A 19,549-nucleotide genomic window follows, 5' to 3' on the forward strand; every position below is an offset into this window, starting at 1 on the left:
TGCTTTCTTTACAAAGGATTTGAAAATTACATTTGGAAAAGAATTATCCTAATATGCTTTCAAAATTATGTTGGACTTCACAGAAATGTGTCAAATAAACATAGAAAACAGCTTTCTACAAAAGAGTTCTTGATGTAGCTAAAAGAACAAAAATCAGTGCTTAATTGAGCAAGGTATTCAGAAAGATAATCCTGCAAATACATTGGCTTACAAAATCCTGCGTAATATTGCAGGTGCCTCCTCACAATTAATTTCTTTCATTACAATTAGTAAGCATGTTTTACTTCCTGTGGAAAACTTGAGTAGGTTTGGTTTTTTTAATGCCTGTTTGGACATGAAAGTTAGGTTTGGGACAACTTATGCAGCCTAGGTAGTGTAGCACTCGAATGTGACAATCTGATGTTTCTGATTATTCTTTCTATTTTTTAAATAAATTGATTCTAGCAGAACAGAAAAATGAGAAATGTAGTTCTATATCAGATCATGTGTAATACCTTTTTATTCATTTTTTTTTGTATGTCACCTTTCAACCACAAGTATTTTAATTTGTTTCTGTGTGTGTGCACACGCGTGTGTATGTGTTGATTTTGGCGTGATGCCCAGAGTTTCCCAGCTCACATTTGAGAACTGTACTGGTTAGGTGCTATATAAACACAACTGCAGTTCTTGTGAGGTTGTATTAATAGTCTTCCACCTGTAAAGCTAAACTTCTTGTTAAGACTTTGGTTATACAAGGCTGAGAGGTGAAGCAGAATATAATTTTAGAAATTCTCTGTTATTGAAATAAGTTTCTTAAAAATCTTAAAGTTTGCTTTGTTATTGTTGGGTTTGTTGTTTTGTTTTTTTTTTTAATATCTTGTGGAAGATGCAGGGGATTGAAGAGCAATTCCTTTTAGTAGCAGAGTTGGTCAGGATATGTTTCGTCTAGCTGAGACAAAAATGATTAGTCTTTAGGTGAATTTCAAGAAATTGAGTTGCATTTGGATTTGAAATAAACAATTTGACTACAGCATTAGTATATAAGGAGGAGAAGTATCCTTTTGACATGACCAAAGGATTGCAACAATAGTATGATTACAATGGTGGTAGGGAAGAAAGCAGATAGGAGACTTGAAGAGGCTTATCTATAAGGCTGTTGGATCTTTAGAGCTGCAGGATTTGTACTGCATCTCGATGAGTGCACTTTTTGCCTAGTTAATTTTTTGCATGTTGCTGCAGGTTGAGTTTGTTTCTGTTCAGCTTGAAGGTGTATCGATAATACGAATTTTTCTGCTGTTATTGATTGAATTGGAGGAATGAAATAGTAGAGTTCCTAAAATCTTTAGCAATGATGATGTATTTTAGCACTGTGTGTTTAGTATTGTTCATATTTGTCAGAGTAATAATTAGTTATATAAGAGAAGATCTGCTTCATGAATAGTTGATCATAGCCTTGCAATTACTGTTAGATTTAGAAATAATTACACTGCTAGAGACAAAGTCAGCTAGTACACGCCGAGTGTGATGCAGGAAGAAAGGATCCTCTCTGCCTCCCACTGTGATTAGTCATGCAGAGAATGAAAGCTTGCATACAGAAACCTAGCTGTACTTTACACCCTCAGTATCTGCAAATACAGCTGAGACAAGTCTGAAAAAACTAAGGACTGAGCAACTGGGGAGAATGCAAATTCGGTCCCAGACATAGGTGACAAGGTGATGCACTTTCCTGTAGGTCCAAGCATTATTACTGTTTGAGGTCTGAAGGCTCTCAGAGATCTTCTCAAAATGATTTTTCAGGTAAGTAACGAACACTGTTCTGAAGCAATGCTGTTGTCAACCTGCATGAGCATTCATCAGTGAAAGCAACATTTCTTCAAAATATTGTTTGTGAGGCTGTTTTCTGCTAAATGTGAGACACTAAAGCTTTTCATTCTAATCTTATTCAGGTATTTACCTGTCAGACTTGACATATATTGACTCTGCCTACCCATCAACAGGGAGCATTCTGGAAAGCGAACAAAGAACAAATTTAATGAATAACATTCTTCGAATTATATCAGACTTACAGCAGTCGTGTGAATATGGTAAGTTAATATGTAAATATTGCAGTATTAAAGAGAACAACTTCAAAAGCTTTAATATTTGTTTTCTGTCATGCAGTGTAAGTAAGGCCCAACCCATTTGAATGCCAGTAATGCTGTCCCTCACTCTCTCAGCCCAAAAGTCTGTTTGTTCTAGTATTGCTGGTTATGACAGAGCATCAGTGTGAGGGAACAGAATAAAATTACCCTTCTGTTACATCACACACATCCTTGCGGTACATGTTTTCTGATGAAAATGTGGAATATGTTGTTCTTAAAAGTAGTTTTACAAGTATGTCATTAACTTTTATCCCTGTGTTTCATGATTTTGTAACTCTGAATTCTAAAAATAGTAGGATTGCTTTCGGAGTAGTACTTTTACTGGAGATAACAAAATATGTTCAGCTTCTCTTTTTTGGCATTTATAGTTCTGTTCATAGATCAGATGATGTATTTTTCCTTCAAAGGTGGTCTCCTCAGTCGTTTTTTAGTAAGCCTGTATTTGTGATGGTGGATTGTGAGTTAGCACAGGACTGGATTCACGAAAAGCTCAATATAATGATAATGCAGACCGTGAAAGAGTGCTCAGATACAACCCTTCAGGTTCCAGGTTTGGGCCTTTAGTTTGGCCAAAGGCACACTCTCACTTTTCCCTTACATATGCTTAAGGTAGAGCAGCTCAAGGGAAATACATGCCTGGCTTTATGGATGTAAGCTCAATGCATGAGAATTGCTGTGAAAAATTGCAACATCAGTGGGGACTATAATTTTCATCTCCATCTCACATAAAAAGGGAGGAGATCTGATTCTGTTTAAATAGTTTCTGGAAAATAACTGTGCTTACCAATGAATGCGACAGTGATAATGAATGTCATATGTTCTCCAGATATTCCTCTGTTGCCTCATGTCCAAAAATATTTGAACTCAGTTCAGTACATAGAAGAACTACAAAAGTTTGTAGAAGATGACAATTACAAGTAAGTATGAAATGCTGTAACTGACTGTAGCTCATCATAAAGTAACTTTTATAACACAAAGGCTGTCATTTTTAAGATTGCACTTGTACCTGGAGATTATGTGTCTCAGATGCACCAGTTGCAAGTAGGGAGGTTACAGCAGGGTCCTGTGCTCAATACAGTTTTCAGCATGCTGGATGGCATATCTCCTTCCTTTTTCTATGTCTGACTGCATCAAGCCTTGGCTTTCAGGTCTGTTTGCTCTGTTGATTTCATCTGCAGATCTCTTTCAGTGCGTACTTCCAGCTCACATGTAACACATTTCAGTCAGTAAGATGGATCCCATGATTGGAGATAGCTTGGGTCATTTCTCATCATAATAAAGTCATCTGTGTGTTCCAGTCACGAGTTGATACTGAGGGTGACTTAAGGCTTTCACTTTCATATGTATTTCACTTTCATTTTATGTTTTTTCTCCTTGATTGGGTTATACAGTGTTAGTAAAATGTAAGCACTTGATTTTTGAGAGGCGAATTACCCTCCATCTGTGTCCCCACCCCATTCCTTCCAGCATACCACCCGAAAAAAGAGGTTTCTACTTCCTTAATTAGAAGATTATTACTGCATTAAGTGATTTGGCATCCAGCAAAACTGGGAGATGTAAATCTCTGGCAAGAGACAGGAACAAGCCCTGAGGATAGGAAAATACCTAAAAAATCTGTTGCATATGAAGAAAGTTTTTGTTCATTGGCTAATCTGCTTGAGGAGGTTCCCCACCCATTCCCATCCTGCCTGCCCCGGAAGTTTGTCACCTCACTTGTATTGAATTGATTGCTTGTGTAGCTACGTTCAGATGGTGGGAGGGCTGTGCACACTAGAGGAACAGATATGCTTTACCATTTAATAGCCCTACCTTGAATTTACAAGAAGGCAGCAAATGGGGACCTTTTAGTTTCTATCAAAGTTAACAAGGACTCAGACACTTAGCTTCCCTTCTAAGATTTGTAAATTTTTCTCTACATGTACATATGCAAGCATCCAGCTTTACCTTTCTGCTAAAATGTTCTGTACCCTGAGTTTTGGGATTGAGAGGAGATGTCAGATTTCAAACTTTTTCTCCCAAAAATTAAGTAGATGGTTTTCCCAGCTCACTAATTTCAAAGATTCTAGTTGTGTGAACTGTGTGGACAAGATGTGCTTGATCTTCTGGGAGTTCTCTGCTCCTGGGCTCTGTCCTCTTTGTGGTGCTGTTGGAAATGGCATTAAAAGTGCCTGTTTAAGAAAAAGCTTGAATTATGGATGCAGTCAAGTTAATGGATTTTCCAAAATGCGAAAGGAGGATTTTGGCTTTTAGACCAGTAAAGACAAAAAGGCTTGGCCCAGCACTCTAGAGCACTTACTGCACTTTGTATTTGATTTTTTTTTCTATTAACTAAATACTGTGGCCAGGTGGGGGGAGCAGTTGTATACTTTGCATTCTTCCCAGTTCTTATGCTAGAGTAGTGGTATAATCACGAATTTTCATGTGTCTGCTAGAGTTTCCAGGGCCATGTAGGTCCTAGCCTGTGTGTCTGGGTTTCCCTTGGAGCCTGGTGCCAGTGCAATGCAATGGCCTCTTCCCCTGCTCCTCCCACAGGGTGACTTTGCCACACCTTTTTAACAGCTCTGATAGAGCTTTTGTTCACAGAGGGTGAAGGTGGCAACAGGTGGCTGTTTGGCTGCTTTGGCTGGTTGGGCCAGCTCTGTCCGGCTCCTTGATGCAGAAGATGTTGCAAGGGCTGTGTGGTAGCCAATATTTTGTTCTTGAGACCCGTCCTTGTTCAGCATGATATTACAAGCCTGTCCTAGTCTATAGGAACCAATAGACATATTTACTGCATTGTGCCCTTGCGTGTCTGTCTGGTTTGTTCTGTTTTGTTTCGTTTTTTTCTACCAAAATGAAGAGTATTTGGAAATAGTGTGTGCTAAAGATAGCCATGCAAAGTTTGTATTAACTATATAATGTTTTTTGCAATTACAGACAGGCAGCTTTCAATTGTAAATTAAACCCCTAATTTTTCAAAAACTTACTTTTATTTGCTTTTATTTCCTGATAAAGTAATTTTTAATGCTTCTTTAATGCAGACTTTCATTAAAGATAGAACCAGGGACCAGCACCCCACACTCTGCTGCTTCCAGAGAAGATTTAGTAGGTAAATGCTTAATAAACGTGAGAAGACTTGAGGTTGTCGAATGCATTATTTGAGTTGCGAATGTGGACAGTATTTGCCTGAGGCTAATAAAGAAGTGTGACATGTAAACACTATATATTTGTAATAAAAAGCCTAAAGGTGATCTGTCAAGAAATTCTTTCAAGGAACTGAATCAGTTTTTTAGATTCTTGTATATATTGTGGCACTAACTCGTTAGTGTCATTTGGAGTGGAGAGCTGTTAAATACTCATTCTTCATTGTATCTAGACAGAAAGGCCTTCATCTAAAATTCTCATGGTATAATATGCTTCAAAAAATGTATGTTATTTTTTATCAATACTGAAAGTGTTTGAAGGCAGGAATTTCAAAACATAGAATCAGTGGGACCTGTTTAATGTCAACATAGCTAATGCAGCAACCTTTAGGATGTACAAAATACTTGTAACTAGATGGTCTATTTGAAATAAGTGTGTATATTTTTAATCCTGTGCAAAAAAATGTGAAGTACAGGGCTTTTAATTATCAATATGCCAATAAGTTTTATTACAGGCTATCTCTTACCAATTGAGTTTAGGAAGTTTTTCTCTTCCACAATGTTCTGAGAAGTAATCCTGACAGTAATTCTCAAGTTACTTCAGAGTAATGTCTTCTTTTGTTCCCAGGCTCTGAAGTTGGAGCATCTCCACAAAGTAGACGGAAAAATGTCGCAGCTGAAGGAGCTTTGCTACCACCAACACCCCCCTCACCCAGGAACCTGATACCACATGGACATAGGAAATGTCACAGTTTGGGATACAAGTCAGCATTTCATTTAACCTGAAAACACTATGTTTTGTGATTTAGCATGTCAATACAACAGCAGCACTTTTTAGAAGTAGCGTGATTTGTGCACAATACTTCACTTAAAGACCAATTTGCGGCAAGAGAGCAAGCTCAGAACTATAATGGTAGTATCCCAGCCAAAGAGAATTTGTCAAAATAAGACTGTGCAGCTGTTATGTTAAGGATAGGCAATGACTTAGCCAAAATAGGCTCTTTATGAATGCCCAAACTGTCACAATGACTCAATGCCAGTATAATTCTTTCAAATTCAAACTGAAATAATTGCTTTAATAGTATTTTTAAGGTGAGACCTCTCTTGTAGACTTCATATAGCTTCGTACAGCAATAGCTTCAGGGTTATTTGCTATATAGGTGTACTTCTAATTGATACCTTCATCATTAAATCATTAATTCACTTATCCTCTTTAGAAGATACAAGGTTGTAGCTATTTAGTAATTTATGTTTTAATGTATGCTGTGCTGTGTAAGTTTACCTTTAATGAGGTAGAATGCAATTCTAAATTTCAATTATGTATGTGTTATACAAGGACAAAAATATCTTAGGATGTTGGAAGTAATTTTTAAAGTACTCCTGACTTTCTCTTATCTCCAAGAGTGCTGTGCAATTTTAAGCTTAGCAGTCATTACAGATAATGTAATTTATGCACATTTATCTGTGACTTGAGTGACAATTTTGATTGGTATTTGGAACACACTGCATGCAGCCCTTCAGGATCTTTAAACAGCAACTTGTGAAATCTATCAGAGATAACACTGTAACAATTTTATTCCTTTTCATTTCTAGTTTCATACACAAAATGAATACAACTGAATTTAAAAGCGCAACATTCCCCAACGCAGGACCAAGGCATCTACTGGATGACAGTGTCATGGAGCCTCATGTCCCATCCCGAGGGCAGGCAGAAAGCTCCACCCTTTCTAGTGGAATTTCAATAGGTAGGAACTGTTAGCATACCTGCACAGTACATGGTCTTTTAAAAAGCTTTAACATAAGTAGTTGGTGATTGTACAAGAGAAGTACTATTCTAGAATACCAATTCTATTATAGAACAAATTTGAGAAATGTAGCTGAAGGGCAGCATAATTTATACTGCATGAACTGACAAATTATAAAGAAGAAGATTTTTTTCATTTTTTTTCTTTCTGTATCCTCCTTAATGATACAATTTCTGATACTCCTCCTCTTCCTTGATGGAGGTGGAGGGAAGTGCAGGGCACCTGTTCTCTGTGTGTCTGTCTTTCCTCCTTCTCCCTCCCCCAGTCAATGCAAATTAAAAATGTCTCATGGTAGAATTTCTATTTAAAATGCTATACCCAGTTGACAGTGAGAACTGTAAAATGTTGACAGTCTTCAAGAGCATGATTTCTAAATACTCTTGAATTTTCTCAGGAGTAGTAACAGTGTAACTTTCAGATACTTAAAAATGTCAGAATCTACTTCATTTTGGTAAGTTATTTTCAAATATTTAGAATATTATTATTTTGAGAAATTCTGCTTCCTGAGTTTCTTATGTGATGACAATTGTTCTTTTTTCCTGTTCTGCGCAGATCCTCAAAGTGGACAGAGGCCAGGGAAAGTGCTTCTTGGAGCCACCTAATTCTGCCAGGGTTGAGAAATTGAGCTATCACAGTCTTTTTTCTCAAAATTATTAGTTTGATAGGTTCAGAGTGTCTGTTCACATCAGACAGCTTTCACTATTAAATGTGCAGTGCCAATCTCTGCTTTATACAGGCTTTCTGCTATGGCAGAGTTTGCCTTTTCAAAATCAACCAGCAGATATGGTAGTTCTCATTGGCATACTGACAGCTTGCATTCTCAGAGGTTGTACAGTACAGGAGAACTGAACTTTTGTCACCCTTGTGGAGGTGCAGCAATGTCCTTTTCTCTGTGCAGTTTTTTACTGAGGTTTTCTATCTAAAGATCTAAGCAACTGGTCTCCAGTTGATCTTTTTTTTTCCAGGGTAAATTATTTACCTCCATTAGAGCCTAGCAGGGATGGTTTGCAGAGCTCACAAGCATTTTTTTGTGAGGTGCAATTAAGAACCAGTTGTCATCTAGACATTTTGGGGAATACAGTGTTTTCCTACTTTGTCTCATCTCTGAATTTTTCAAGTTCTCTTGCTCAGCTCAGGCATGACCTTATCAACTTGATGTACTCACTTTTGGTGGTTGGAAGTCTTACAGAGAGAAGACTTTTATAAATCGTCTGTAAAGCAGCTACCTGATGTATTTTGTGTAAGATCAGCATTTGTGGTTAGAACTTGAACCAGTTGTTGTCCAGGAATTTTTGTCCACCTCCAGCTGCCCCATACTTAGATACTTCAGTTTTATCACTCTTTTGACAGTTTAGCATCATAGTTATTTTTGCTGCTTCTTGATTATGAAAATTTCAATGACACAGAAGACTAGCAGAGGTGCTAGAAATGCATATGGAGGAAGAGAGTAAATTCTGGAGGCTTGTAGTATCTACTACTGATGAATTCTTGGAAGTGTAAGTTGTCTGGCATTCTGTACTGCTGCTTCAGCAGGATTTAAGGAAGTTGGTTGAAGCTGCTAAGCTCCTCCACCATGGTCTGTTTAACCAGTACTTGGAAATAGTACAGTCAGTGCATCAGAGAGGAGGTTTATAGTATTCTGCAGCACAGCTTCAAAAGACAGTCAAGAAAATTTCTTCTGAATGTATGTACTGAAAAGTGTTATTCCTCACCTTGCCCATAAATGTAGATTTAAAGCTGTTGCTCTAGAAACAAGACTACCTTTTCTTAGATATGAGCCTACAGAGGACTTAACATTTTGGATAAATGGTCCCTTTTCAAAAGACACAGTGTTTCTGATATGCCAGCACCTTGAATGTGACCTTAAAGACAGCTGTGATACTACTTTAGATCACTTCTGTGTTTTGAGGGCTCAGGGGTATTCAGACCTTTCCAATCCTTTCATACTGGTGGAGGATGTGATATAATCTGCTACTACATAAAATATCAAAAAAGCAGCAGTGTAACAGCAGTAACTATAGGATGTATGTAACACTGTATCATTACAATGCTTTGTCTAAATCATTAGAACATGTGAGTTGATACATTTTTTTCCAGGCCTCATGTTTCGAGTTGCCTTTGCTGTTAACAGACTACAGTAGTTCATTTACAGTTCAGTAAAACCATTTATAGACATGTTATGAAGATTCATTAGAGTATTGTTTCTTTTCCACTGGTGAACACACCAACTTCTTTAGATACATCAGGACTCTTCCACTTGGATTTCTTCGATTATTCCTGTGATAGAAGCTTTCAGTCTGTCATAGAAATCTGTCAGAGCTTAGATTTGAGATTAGTGGCTGGATGAATTTTTGTTCTGTGTCTCTAAATTCAACTGATAATGGACAATTTTGATTTTACTCTGGGAAAGGCTGGTGATCCATTCTGGGAATGGTGCATAGTGTGCAAATTTTTTACACCTGTGTAATTAATCTTTCAGATATGAAGAGTATGCTAAGTGTGTGTTTTTCTTCACAATGATTGATTCTTACAGCAGCAGTGCTGAAAGTGAGCCAGGTATGGGATTTCCTGAAAACAGGCCAGTCTGTAACATGGCAGCCATGATCAGAGATCTGTATCAGATTATTTTTTAATTTCAGGGTCTGGAGCCTGCTTGTGTGCATTCTGCAAAAACATAGAACAACTGAATATATTGTCCTGTTATATTATTTTTTTGTGCTTGGGTCAAAACAGTCCTTGTTCCTAGAACAATGAGAAGGTATTCAACAGATAGTCATTTATTATGGTAGAGTGAGGAAGATGTACACCTGGGTCTGTTGCCATTTTACTTTATAACATAGGTGCTTGTTATCTGAAGAAAACTAAGAAATCTTCCAGCAGTGCCAAAGCTATCCTAATTAGAGGGAAGAAACACTTGACCAGTTGTATATACAATATCAGATGGGAAATGTTCTCTTTAATTCAGGAATATAATAGGAGGAAATAGTCTCTTCTAAGTTTTAGACTTCCGTAATTTAGACAGCTATAATTGAGCTCTTTATAATCACATAGAGATTTTGATATCTTCAAAGATACGATTCATCTCATTCTTAGGTGAGTGGCTAAAAAGAGGTTATATGACTTGGATTTAAATCCCCACTTTATTTTGTCTCAGAAGAGACTTTTGACAGATAACACATGAAAATACATGCAGATGAATACTGCTGAAAATGTATCGGGTTTTGTGCAGACAATTCAAAATACCTGCTTTTAGTAAATTGGGATGGATGCTTTTACTTTGCAGTGAAAATTCATGAAGAACCCTCCCTACTTGCTGTCAGTAAGTCTTAAACCTACAAGATAGTTCTGTGTTGTGATCCCTCCATGTTGGTGAGGTCACTATATACACTCTTTCAAAAAACAAGCTTGCCCTTCTGAGGTCTTAGCATTGCTCTTGGCTGGGTTGAGGAAACCACCTACACATGCATTCTCCTGGATGTATTAGTCTGCTGTCACCTTCTCGCCTAAAAGTAGGATAAATTAAGATGCTTTTACTAGATCATGGTTCCACTCAGAAATAGTTTGAAACTTTCTTTTATTCATGTTTTTTTATCAGAATATATATTTTTCTAATGCCCCCTGGTTTTTCTTACACTTTTTAAGTGTTCTTGTTTAAGTGTACTCTGAAGTATATTTACAGCAATGTTCAGCTCAATTAATGTTCTCAGAAGTTTTGCATTTCTACCATTTCTACCAATTTGGCTTAGCTGTGTTACTGAATTTCTTTTCTGAATGTGAATTTATCTACAATGGCTACTTGTCCAAATAAGGCTGTAGAGGTAAAGGGACAATGTAAAATAGACCCCTCTTTTCATATATTGCTTCTGTGTGACTTTTCTCCTCTTACAGCACCTAACGTATGGGTTGCAAAGTAATTCTGTTTAGAAGGTGTTGGGTTTTTTTAAAGGGCGTTCTAACTTTGGAGTGTTTTCTTACTCAAACTATTTCTTGTCTGCCACTTATTTTTCCTAATCTACAATGATATGGATGAAAGCTCTGGAGAAACTAAGGCTCTTGAACATTTGCTTTCATTTGTGTGTTCCAACCACTTAAGAATAACTTCAGTCTTTATTCTAATGCAATTAAAGAAATGAATGCTGCACAGTCAAAAAAGGTATTTTAAATTGGTGCGAGTTAATGTAAGAAAGTGCCTTTGTACAAACATTTTCAAATCTAAGCTGGCATAAAATGCGTACAAGAATATCAGCATTCTAATGAATTCCTCTATTAAGTCACCATTTTGAAGTACTTGAATTCTACAAGGGATTATATTTCTCTTTAAATAAACAAAGTGTAGGTGTAGGTATACACTATTTGCATTTACTTTCAGGGTTTTGGCAGCCTATACAGTAAGGAAGAGCTCTACACAGCCAGTGTTTGATTCCTTACCCTGTGGTGTACTGTTGAGGTGTTTAGAACTGATTCACCAACAGTCTGCGTCAGAAGATCAAAGTTTTGGTAGGCTTTCAGGCAGAAGAAATTTGTTTGAGGTTTCTGCATTCCATTTAAATGAGTATATAGGCAATCTGCCTCTTGGCCTAAATGCAGATACCCTGCTTTGCTATTGTGTACTACTGCCCTATTAGTGATAGGGTAAATATAAAAGCTGGATAATACTTTAGGTTAAAACTGCACATGTAAGTGCTTGAATTTGAGAGAAGAAGAGGGATATACAGTTCTAGCACCCTATTGCTTCACCAATCCTTATTTGTTTGGACCAAGGCTGATCTGAGTGGTTTGCAATTAACGTAGTTGCAAAAATCCTCTGTTTCTGCCCCATTTTCATCCATTTTGTTATTTGCTCTTGTTTGTTTTTCACAATGAAACTCTTTATCAGTGATGGTATTGAAAATTGCTTTGATTCTCTAGCATTATCTTGCTTGGGTCGTTTGCAGGTCTTTACACTATTCTTAGGTAACTAGCAAGCTGCAGTTGAGCTATTTCAACTTTATTGTACAATAGCTAAATGGTAACTAGCTAATAGAATATAATGAGGATTTTTGGTATGGTCATAGACTCAACAAGGCAGAACACAACTTTTAGGTCATGGAGTCCATCTCTGATGTTAGCTGCACTATATTGTGCTATGACAATTTATGTTCAGTCTCTTGGCCACTTTTTTGTGATTACACATTTAAATTTCAAGCTCTGCCATGCCAGTCACCAGCTATTGTTACTAATGGTCTGGAAAATCTGTGTAACTGGAGCCAAGAGAATGTCAGTTGCAGATTTGAGAAGGGGGAAAGAATTTTTAGTCTGAATAGTTTTTAAACTCTTTGGGTTGGTTTATTTATATTAACACCTGTTTAACTTTGGGGACCAACTTCTGGATAAAGGAAGCCTGTGTTAAATGTTCAGCATCCTCAGACTTTCAGCAATGCATGGATACCATGACCAGGGGTATGCGATGGTATAGGCATTCCCTATCACATAACTAGAAACCTAGCAGCACGTTGTTTGTGTGGCTGTAGCATAGATAAATTTATATGCATCTACAGTGCAAACAGAAAATTTATGTTTGGTTCAGCTGCAGTACTAGGGCTCTGTGTGAACAATCCTGAAACTTCTCAGACATCATTTTTGTTATTCCTAAGGTAGGAAAAAGCCTTAATGTTAAGTAATAAGCACAACACTGGTATACTTTTTAAAATCCTGAACGAGAAATCAAAAATTTTATTAGCAATAAAGAAAACTAGCAAGATAGTGGTTTGTCACATGGTTTCTTGCATAAAGTCAGAATTTGTGTAGAACATTGTTTAATAGAACAGGCTTATGGTACCTAGGATTTGTTAGAAAGTTTAACCTGAAGACCAACTTGAGGTTGTTGGAAAAACTCAAATATTGAGTACATACTTGAGAAGAATTTAAGAAGGTGATATATTTTTAAAGCACTAAATGAATGAAATATTTCCAGATGAAATGATAGTCAAATAGCACACTTAATGTTTAAACAAAATTTGGCTAGACATCTAACTTTTACTAAGTTAAAAACAGCTCTTTTCACCTCTTTTTGGTTTTGAAGGGAGGGATGTAATGTATATTCTTTTTGGGAAAGGGATTTTTTTAGCATGAGAACTTTTGTTGTGGAAAAAAATTCTCTAGAGTTTTTTAGAATGTAAAATCTCCTGTTAAAGGTGGTCTATATAGATGTTAGAGAACTAGTCAAATGTTAAATTTCAGCCTTTTCTAGGTCTGTATTACAATTTTTTAAAACCTGTGTAGGCATCAACAAATAGTAAATCAATAACTGATGTTTGGCCCACTTTTTTTCCAAATTAACATTGTTTTTTAAAGTGCAATTGGCAAATTCTGTATATATTAAATTTTTTTAATGAAACTTTTTGTTATGAATCCCCCAAATTATATTAACTTTTATAAGTATACTGATACTCTAACAAGGATTATCACTTTCTGAAAGATGGTGTCAGCTCTTGTGCTCTAGATTGTTTTGCAATTTTGGAAAGAAACACAGGCTTTTAAATCTTCCCATTTAGAGTACTTTGTACAGTGTTGTATCCCTGTTAATATAAAACTAAGTCTATGCACTGTTAAGGAAATAAATAAGATTCTGAGTGTCCCTAATAACGTCAGTGTTGGCTGAATGACTAGGGAAACAGGGATTACTGCATCATTTTGCAGGACTGACTGCTCCAAGTATTGACAAGGAAAATTTCATTACCTGTAAAGAAACCTTTTTTTATAGCCAGGTTGTGAAACTCAGTAACAGGTTACTCAGAGAAACTGTAGACTCTGCCTCCCTGAAGAACATCACTAGATGAGGCCCTCAGCAATATGATCAATATATTGGTTTGTCTGCACCAGAATGTTGGATCAGATGACTTCTCAAGGTCCCTTTGAGCCAGAATTATTACAAAATATATGAGTGGTTGTGCTGGTGTTCCCTGGGATAGTGTTAATTTTCTTAATAGTAGCTAGTATGGGGTTATGTTTTGGATTTGTGCTGAAAGCAGCAGGGAGAATTCAGGGATGTTTTAGCATAACTGAGTAGTATTTATGTAGAGTCAAGGCCTTTTCTGCTTCTCACACAGCCCCACCAGTGAGTTGGCTGGGGGTACACAAGAAGGTGGGAGGGGACACAGCTGGGACAGCTGACCCCAGCTGACCCAAGGGGTATTTCATATCATATGATGCTATGTTCAGTATAAGGCTGGAGGAAGAAAGAGAAAGCGGGGGATGTTCAGAGTGATAGCATTTGTCTTCCCAACTAACCATTGTATGTGATGTAACCTGTTTTCCTGGGGATGGCTGAACACCTGCCTGCTGAAGGGAAGTAGTGGATGAATTCCCTGTTTCACTTGCACACATGGCTTTTGCTTTACCTATTAAACTGTCTTTACCCAGGATTTTTTTCACTTTTACTCTTGTCTGGGGAAGTAAGCAAGCGGCTCTGTGGTATGTAGTTGCCAGCTGGGGTTAAACTATGACAGTAGGCAAGTACAGGAACAACCAAGACAGTGTAGAAACAAACAGGATCGCCTCTCCTTTTCAGCAGGTGTGGATCAGGCCTTCTTAGACACAGCCAAGGCCATGCTGTACTGGAATACTAGATTTGCTTAGAATAATGCAGTCTGTGCCTTAGTTTGATGCAAGTGCACAAGATAGTAGGATCAGTTGTTCACTTCCTGATCATGCCTTTCTCTCATTTCTACTCCTTGGTGTTCATATGGCTCAAGAAACTCATTTGCGTCTTTACAACAGACCAGGGTGCTGGATTCTCTTTCTTAAGAAATCGTCTTACCTTCCTAATTGTCATTCCACCTCTTGAAAGTATCACAGTACTAGAAGATACTCTTTCAAACAGTCTTCCTCAAAAACAGTCAGCTCAGAGGTCTTACCCAAAATACCTGCTTAAAGTTGTGCCTGGATTCTCTCATATATGATTCTGTCTTTTCATCCCCAAATGATGTTAATTGTTTGAAGAGACCATGTTGCTGGTCAGATGTAAGCTGTGCTGAACAGAACTTGTGATTACTTTTATAGTCAGTTTTTACTCACTAGAATGGCTGCTGATAAATTTATACAGTCAGTGGAGTAAGAACACTTACAGATAATTGCCTTGTGTCTGTATTTAAATACTAATTTTCAGGCTGTTAGAATTTACTATACCTGTAAAGTTAGCACGTTATTTATGGGCCTGCCATGAGTGGCTACATCAGATACTTGGATTTTGTTGTTTTCATCTACTTTTTTAAAATAAAAAATACTTGCAGAAACACTGAATTACTTTGTGAAGCACAGAAGTAAAAAATACTGTTGTAATCTGATATAGTAAATGGAAGATAGCTTAAAAAAGTTGTTCAGAGCTTCTAAATCAGGAAAGCCTTCTAATGTATTGAAGAGTCAGCAATGAGTTTGCATTACTGTGAATTTGCACTTCTGTCATGACAATGTTTGTCTTCCTATTATTTGTCTTCCTATTATTAAAATGAGTGACCTTTCTTTTTAAATGCTTTTTGTATTAATCAGACTAATGTGCATTTAGGATGTTCTTTAAATTTTGAAAGTGCCTTTCCCACTTATTAGCATTCCTTTTCTTCAACTACCTAATTGCACCTGTCCCTTCAAATCTCTACCTCAGTTTATGTGAAATTCCTGAAGCAAATCACAAAATATTTTTGTTGAACTATTTTACTGAAGTGGTTTTTATACATTTGATCTTAAATAAAATGAGTAGAAACAGACATAAGTGAAATAGATGGATCATAGATGTTGAAATAAACTGTCATTCATTCTTATCTTTTTCAAGGTAGTAGTGATGGTTCAGAGCTCAGTGAAGAGACTTCCTGGCCTGCTTTTGAAAGGTAAGAAAAACTGCCACTCAAACCCTGCATTTCTCTAGTTAGACCTTACTTACAATCTTTCACTCAGTCCTGAAAATGATGCTTTATTTTAGTGATCTAGACATTTTCTGTAGGTAAGAATATTAATAACTGTAGTAACATTTCTGGATCTGGTAAAGCAGTAGATATGTACCTTTTGCTCACTAATAGTTAATAGCGATTTTGCCTAATTGGGTGCTTACACATTTCACACATTCTTTTAAAAAGCTGAACCAGAGTACCGTTAACCCCAAAATGATTTTTCTGGTTTTATATATTTGTGTATTATTCATATGACCTACCTGCTTTTCTTTTTCACTTTCCCCAAGTTACTTCATCTGTTCTTTGTTCGTTTGTTCTTGTCATTGATGCTGTCACCTGTGTTCTCTCTCTCACCTGCTCTTCATTTCATTGTTACTTACCCTTGTGTTACATGGGAAAACACAAAAATGCCTCTTCCTAATGTCTGGTTTTGTGGTCTAGAATTAACATTTTGCTCCTTATCCAATACCTGCAAATGATCAGGTGACACTGACTGCTTCAGTCCTTTCCCATGTTGAATTTGAGAATGTGGAAAAAGACTTAACAGTTGTAGCTTTATATAGTAACAGTTGGAAATTTCATCTTCCTGCACCTGAGTTAAGATGCACAGTACAGTGCGTAGTTTCCCTGTATAATTCAATTTCAGGTAATCCATCAGCTTCAGAGTTGCCATGGATGAATTTTTTCTCCTGTCCTTTGACATATTTTGTAGAAATTTTTGTCAAAGAACATTTTCTTTATGGTTGGGAGCTGTTACCACAAAGCTTATGTTCTGCTTGAATTCACTGAAGCAGTTGAAGTTCTATGTTACTTTTTTGGAAAAAAACTTTGGAAACCTCTCTGAGCCAAAGGTGCACTCTTTGATATTTCATGACATAAATATGGTTACATACATGAAGACTGCCCTTTTGACTCCATTACATAGGCAATAAGAACCTTCCATATGGGCATAGAAAGAAAATTGGATCAGAAAGAAAATTTCTAACTTCTGTGATGCAACCTGCAGCATGCAGAAGGTTTTCTTGCTTTTTCCTTCCCTGCTGCCTTATGGAATTAATCAAATTCATTCATTTCTCAAAGGTAAAAAGTTATGTGGAAAAACCTTAGAGAAAATGGTGAACTGAAGTGCTTTTACGTCAGTAGCGTAAGAAACTTAAAAATCTCAGTAAGCCTTAGGTTTCACTCCAGAATTTTTTGAGTGGACTTCTGAGACAAAGCAGAGGTTTTCATCCCTGTCCTAATGAGAACTGGCTGGCCCAGACTCTCCCCAGTTAAAAGGTTTGCTCTATCTCAGACAACTATGTCAGAAGATTCCTTCTCCAAATCCCACATAACCTTCAGTACTTTCTTCTGAGAGATCTCTTTGAGAACTCGGTTTGAAGTAGTATGTTTTTCAAGGTGAGTTTTCTTGCCTGCTTCCAGGGAGAGGGTTTGGGTTCCTCACAGACGTTAAAAACATCATGTGTGAAATTCCTAGACACAGCAACCCTGTGTCTTTTCCTTGATGAAACACGTTTTGGAATTTCATAGGTAATACACTGACATGCAAATGTGAAAATTCAAGTTAACTCAAGAGGGTGTCTAGTCTTGATCTATACAGTGGATTTCCATTGTTGTAAACGAGTCTAAGTGAGGGAAAAGCATTAATTATCTGGAATGAACAGCTACTGGCAAAATTGGGATACATCCAGTGTTACTAATGATTGCCTCCTTTGCAGTGTCAGTGGGAATTCACTATTTCCCAGTGATTTGGGAACAGGATCTTTGGGTGAGAGGACTTAAGAGAAAGAAACAAGATACTCCACAAGCAAATTCCCCATGTAACAGAAGGAATTGTTACAAATATTTTTGGGTTTTCCTGGCCCTCTTGTTGTTTGTAACTGGGAAGTGCAGAAGGGGTGAGAAGCAGAGTCACTGATTCTTTAAGTGCAACAGAAACTTAGTTTGAAACTTGAGTTTTCAGCATTGGGATGTCCCTTTAGGCTAATCAAAGTTACTTAAAGGATTTTTAATTCCAAATCTTGACAGTTATATTGTGTTATGTTGAAAAACAAATTATGGCAAATTCTGGGCTAGATAAGAAGATTGTAATTCATTAGTATCTTTTAGATAATTCTTCCTGCAACAAAGGCAATAGTTTGAGCTGGTTTAAAAAAAAATTAAAAAAATGACAAAACCGAACAGAAATACCCTTCATTCTTGTTTAATGCTGCTGACCTTTACTGTATCCCTTCTTTCAGCCTGTTTGGTCTGCTGCATGCTATTCTGAGTTCAGACTGAAACATGAAAATTCAGCTTGTTTAGGTTTCCCATTCTGAGAAATACTGCCCTATTTCCAGCTAATGCAAAGCCCCTCTTACAGGTGACAGATTGTTAGATTTATACTATGTAGGAGATAGTTGCCTGCAAAATTCTCGTAGGCTTGTACAATAATTGCCTTAACTTGTACTTAACATGCCTGCTTCTGCAGATTTAGAGCTGATTTTAAATCTTCCAACATGATGCAAGCAACTAGAAAAACAGAATAAATAGGTCACGACAAAGTGCTTGTGCTTCTGTTAAATTAAACTCAGTTGTCAAAGGGGTCTGATCCTGAAAAACAGAATTCAGTAAAGTGAAGCAGAATTTAAAATGCAGTCTAGAACACAGTTCTTGGCTAGGGATAACAGAATAGATCAGGATAAGGACAAAAATGTGAATCCTATAGGTAAAATTTAAAGCTTAATTTAAAGCTTATATGAATTAGAGAATTGAAATATTGCTTAGCTTATTTCAGTGTTACTTAATACAACAGTATTTTAAACAGGCATATTTTGACAGTGCTTTTGATTCCTTTCAGCCCAACATCTTGTGTTTGTGCATACTAATAGAAGTTGAAACCATTTTTTTTTGTAGTGACATCCAAAGTCAGAATGGTTACTTTACATTGAGTTCATCTCTGCAAACTAGATACAGATTTTGCTTTCAAAATTCTCTCTGCCAGTAAAACAGTTCAATATTATGAGTTCTGACAAAGAGAACTTCTGATGAAATAAAAAATCATCATAGTATCTACCTCTGCATGCATTTTTCTAAATGAAATTATCCTCTGTTTCTTAAATGGATGGAGTGGCTTTGTGATGTGCACACACAAAAATACTATGCTGTTTTAGCAGTCGTGCTGTTTGTGTGAATGAAAGTATATGTAATACGTACAATTTATAATGGAATCCAACAGGAAGAGGTTGTACCATTCTCTCGGTCCTGGGACAAGAGTGTCACGAAATGGCTATCGAGGCCACATGAAGGCCAGCAGGTACAATCTCCACTGCACGCAGAGGTGTCAAACTTTCCCTCTGGTGTTGGTGATTTGGTTTAGTTTAATAAATAAGTGGGTGTTTTTTGATGTTATGTTTCTAACCTACATGTCAAAATAAAGGTAGAGACCTTCTTCAGACTTGAAACTTTTCTCTTCTGTGACTTAATCTATACCACCATATGGGCTTTTGTTCATTCCAGTCTGCAAATCCAAATTCTGAACTGTTGGATCTTTATATCAAGGCTTAAAGATGTTTCACCAGAGGTAGCTTTCTAGCTGCATG

At 36.9% G+C, this 19,549-nt stretch overlaps 1 protein-coding gene across 3 annotated transcripts in view; it reads left to right on the plus strand.

Moving 5' to 3' along the window:
- The window catches only part of RALGPS2 (Ral GEF with PH domain and SH3 binding motif 2), a 120,115-nt gene that overhangs the window by 85,417 nt on the left and 15,149 nt on the right, over positions 1 to 19,549 (plus strand). For 2 of the 3 annotated variants that reach the window (XM_005150197.3, XM_031050209.2), the window contains exons 9-15: positions 1,926 to 2,063; positions 2,947 to 3,037; positions 5,141 to 5,208; positions 5,871 to 6,006; positions 6,836 to 6,987; positions 15,854 to 15,908; positions 19,186 to 19,263. In XM_005150197.3, the coding sequence (XP_005150254.1) occupies positions 1,926 to 2,063; positions 2,947 to 3,037; positions 5,141 to 5,208; positions 5,871 to 6,006; positions 6,836 to 6,987; positions 15,854 to 15,908; positions 19,186 to 19,263 (718 nt within the window). The remainder of the gene's footprint in view (positions 1 to 1,925; positions 2,064 to 2,946; positions 3,038 to 5,140; positions 5,209 to 5,870; positions 6,007 to 6,835; positions 6,988 to 15,853; positions 15,909 to 19,185; positions 19,264 to 19,549) is intronic. The other variant, XM_013129354.3, reaches the window with a different exon arrangement.

This window comes from Melopsittacus undulatus, chromosome 6 (genome assembly GCF_012275295.1).
Source record: "Melopsittacus undulatus isolate bMelUnd1 chromosome 6, bMelUnd1.mat.Z, whole genome shotgun sequence".
In the NCBI taxonomy this organism is placed as follows: domain Eukaryota; kingdom Metazoa; phylum Chordata; class Aves; order Psittaciformes; family Psittaculidae; genus Melopsittacus; species Melopsittacus undulatus.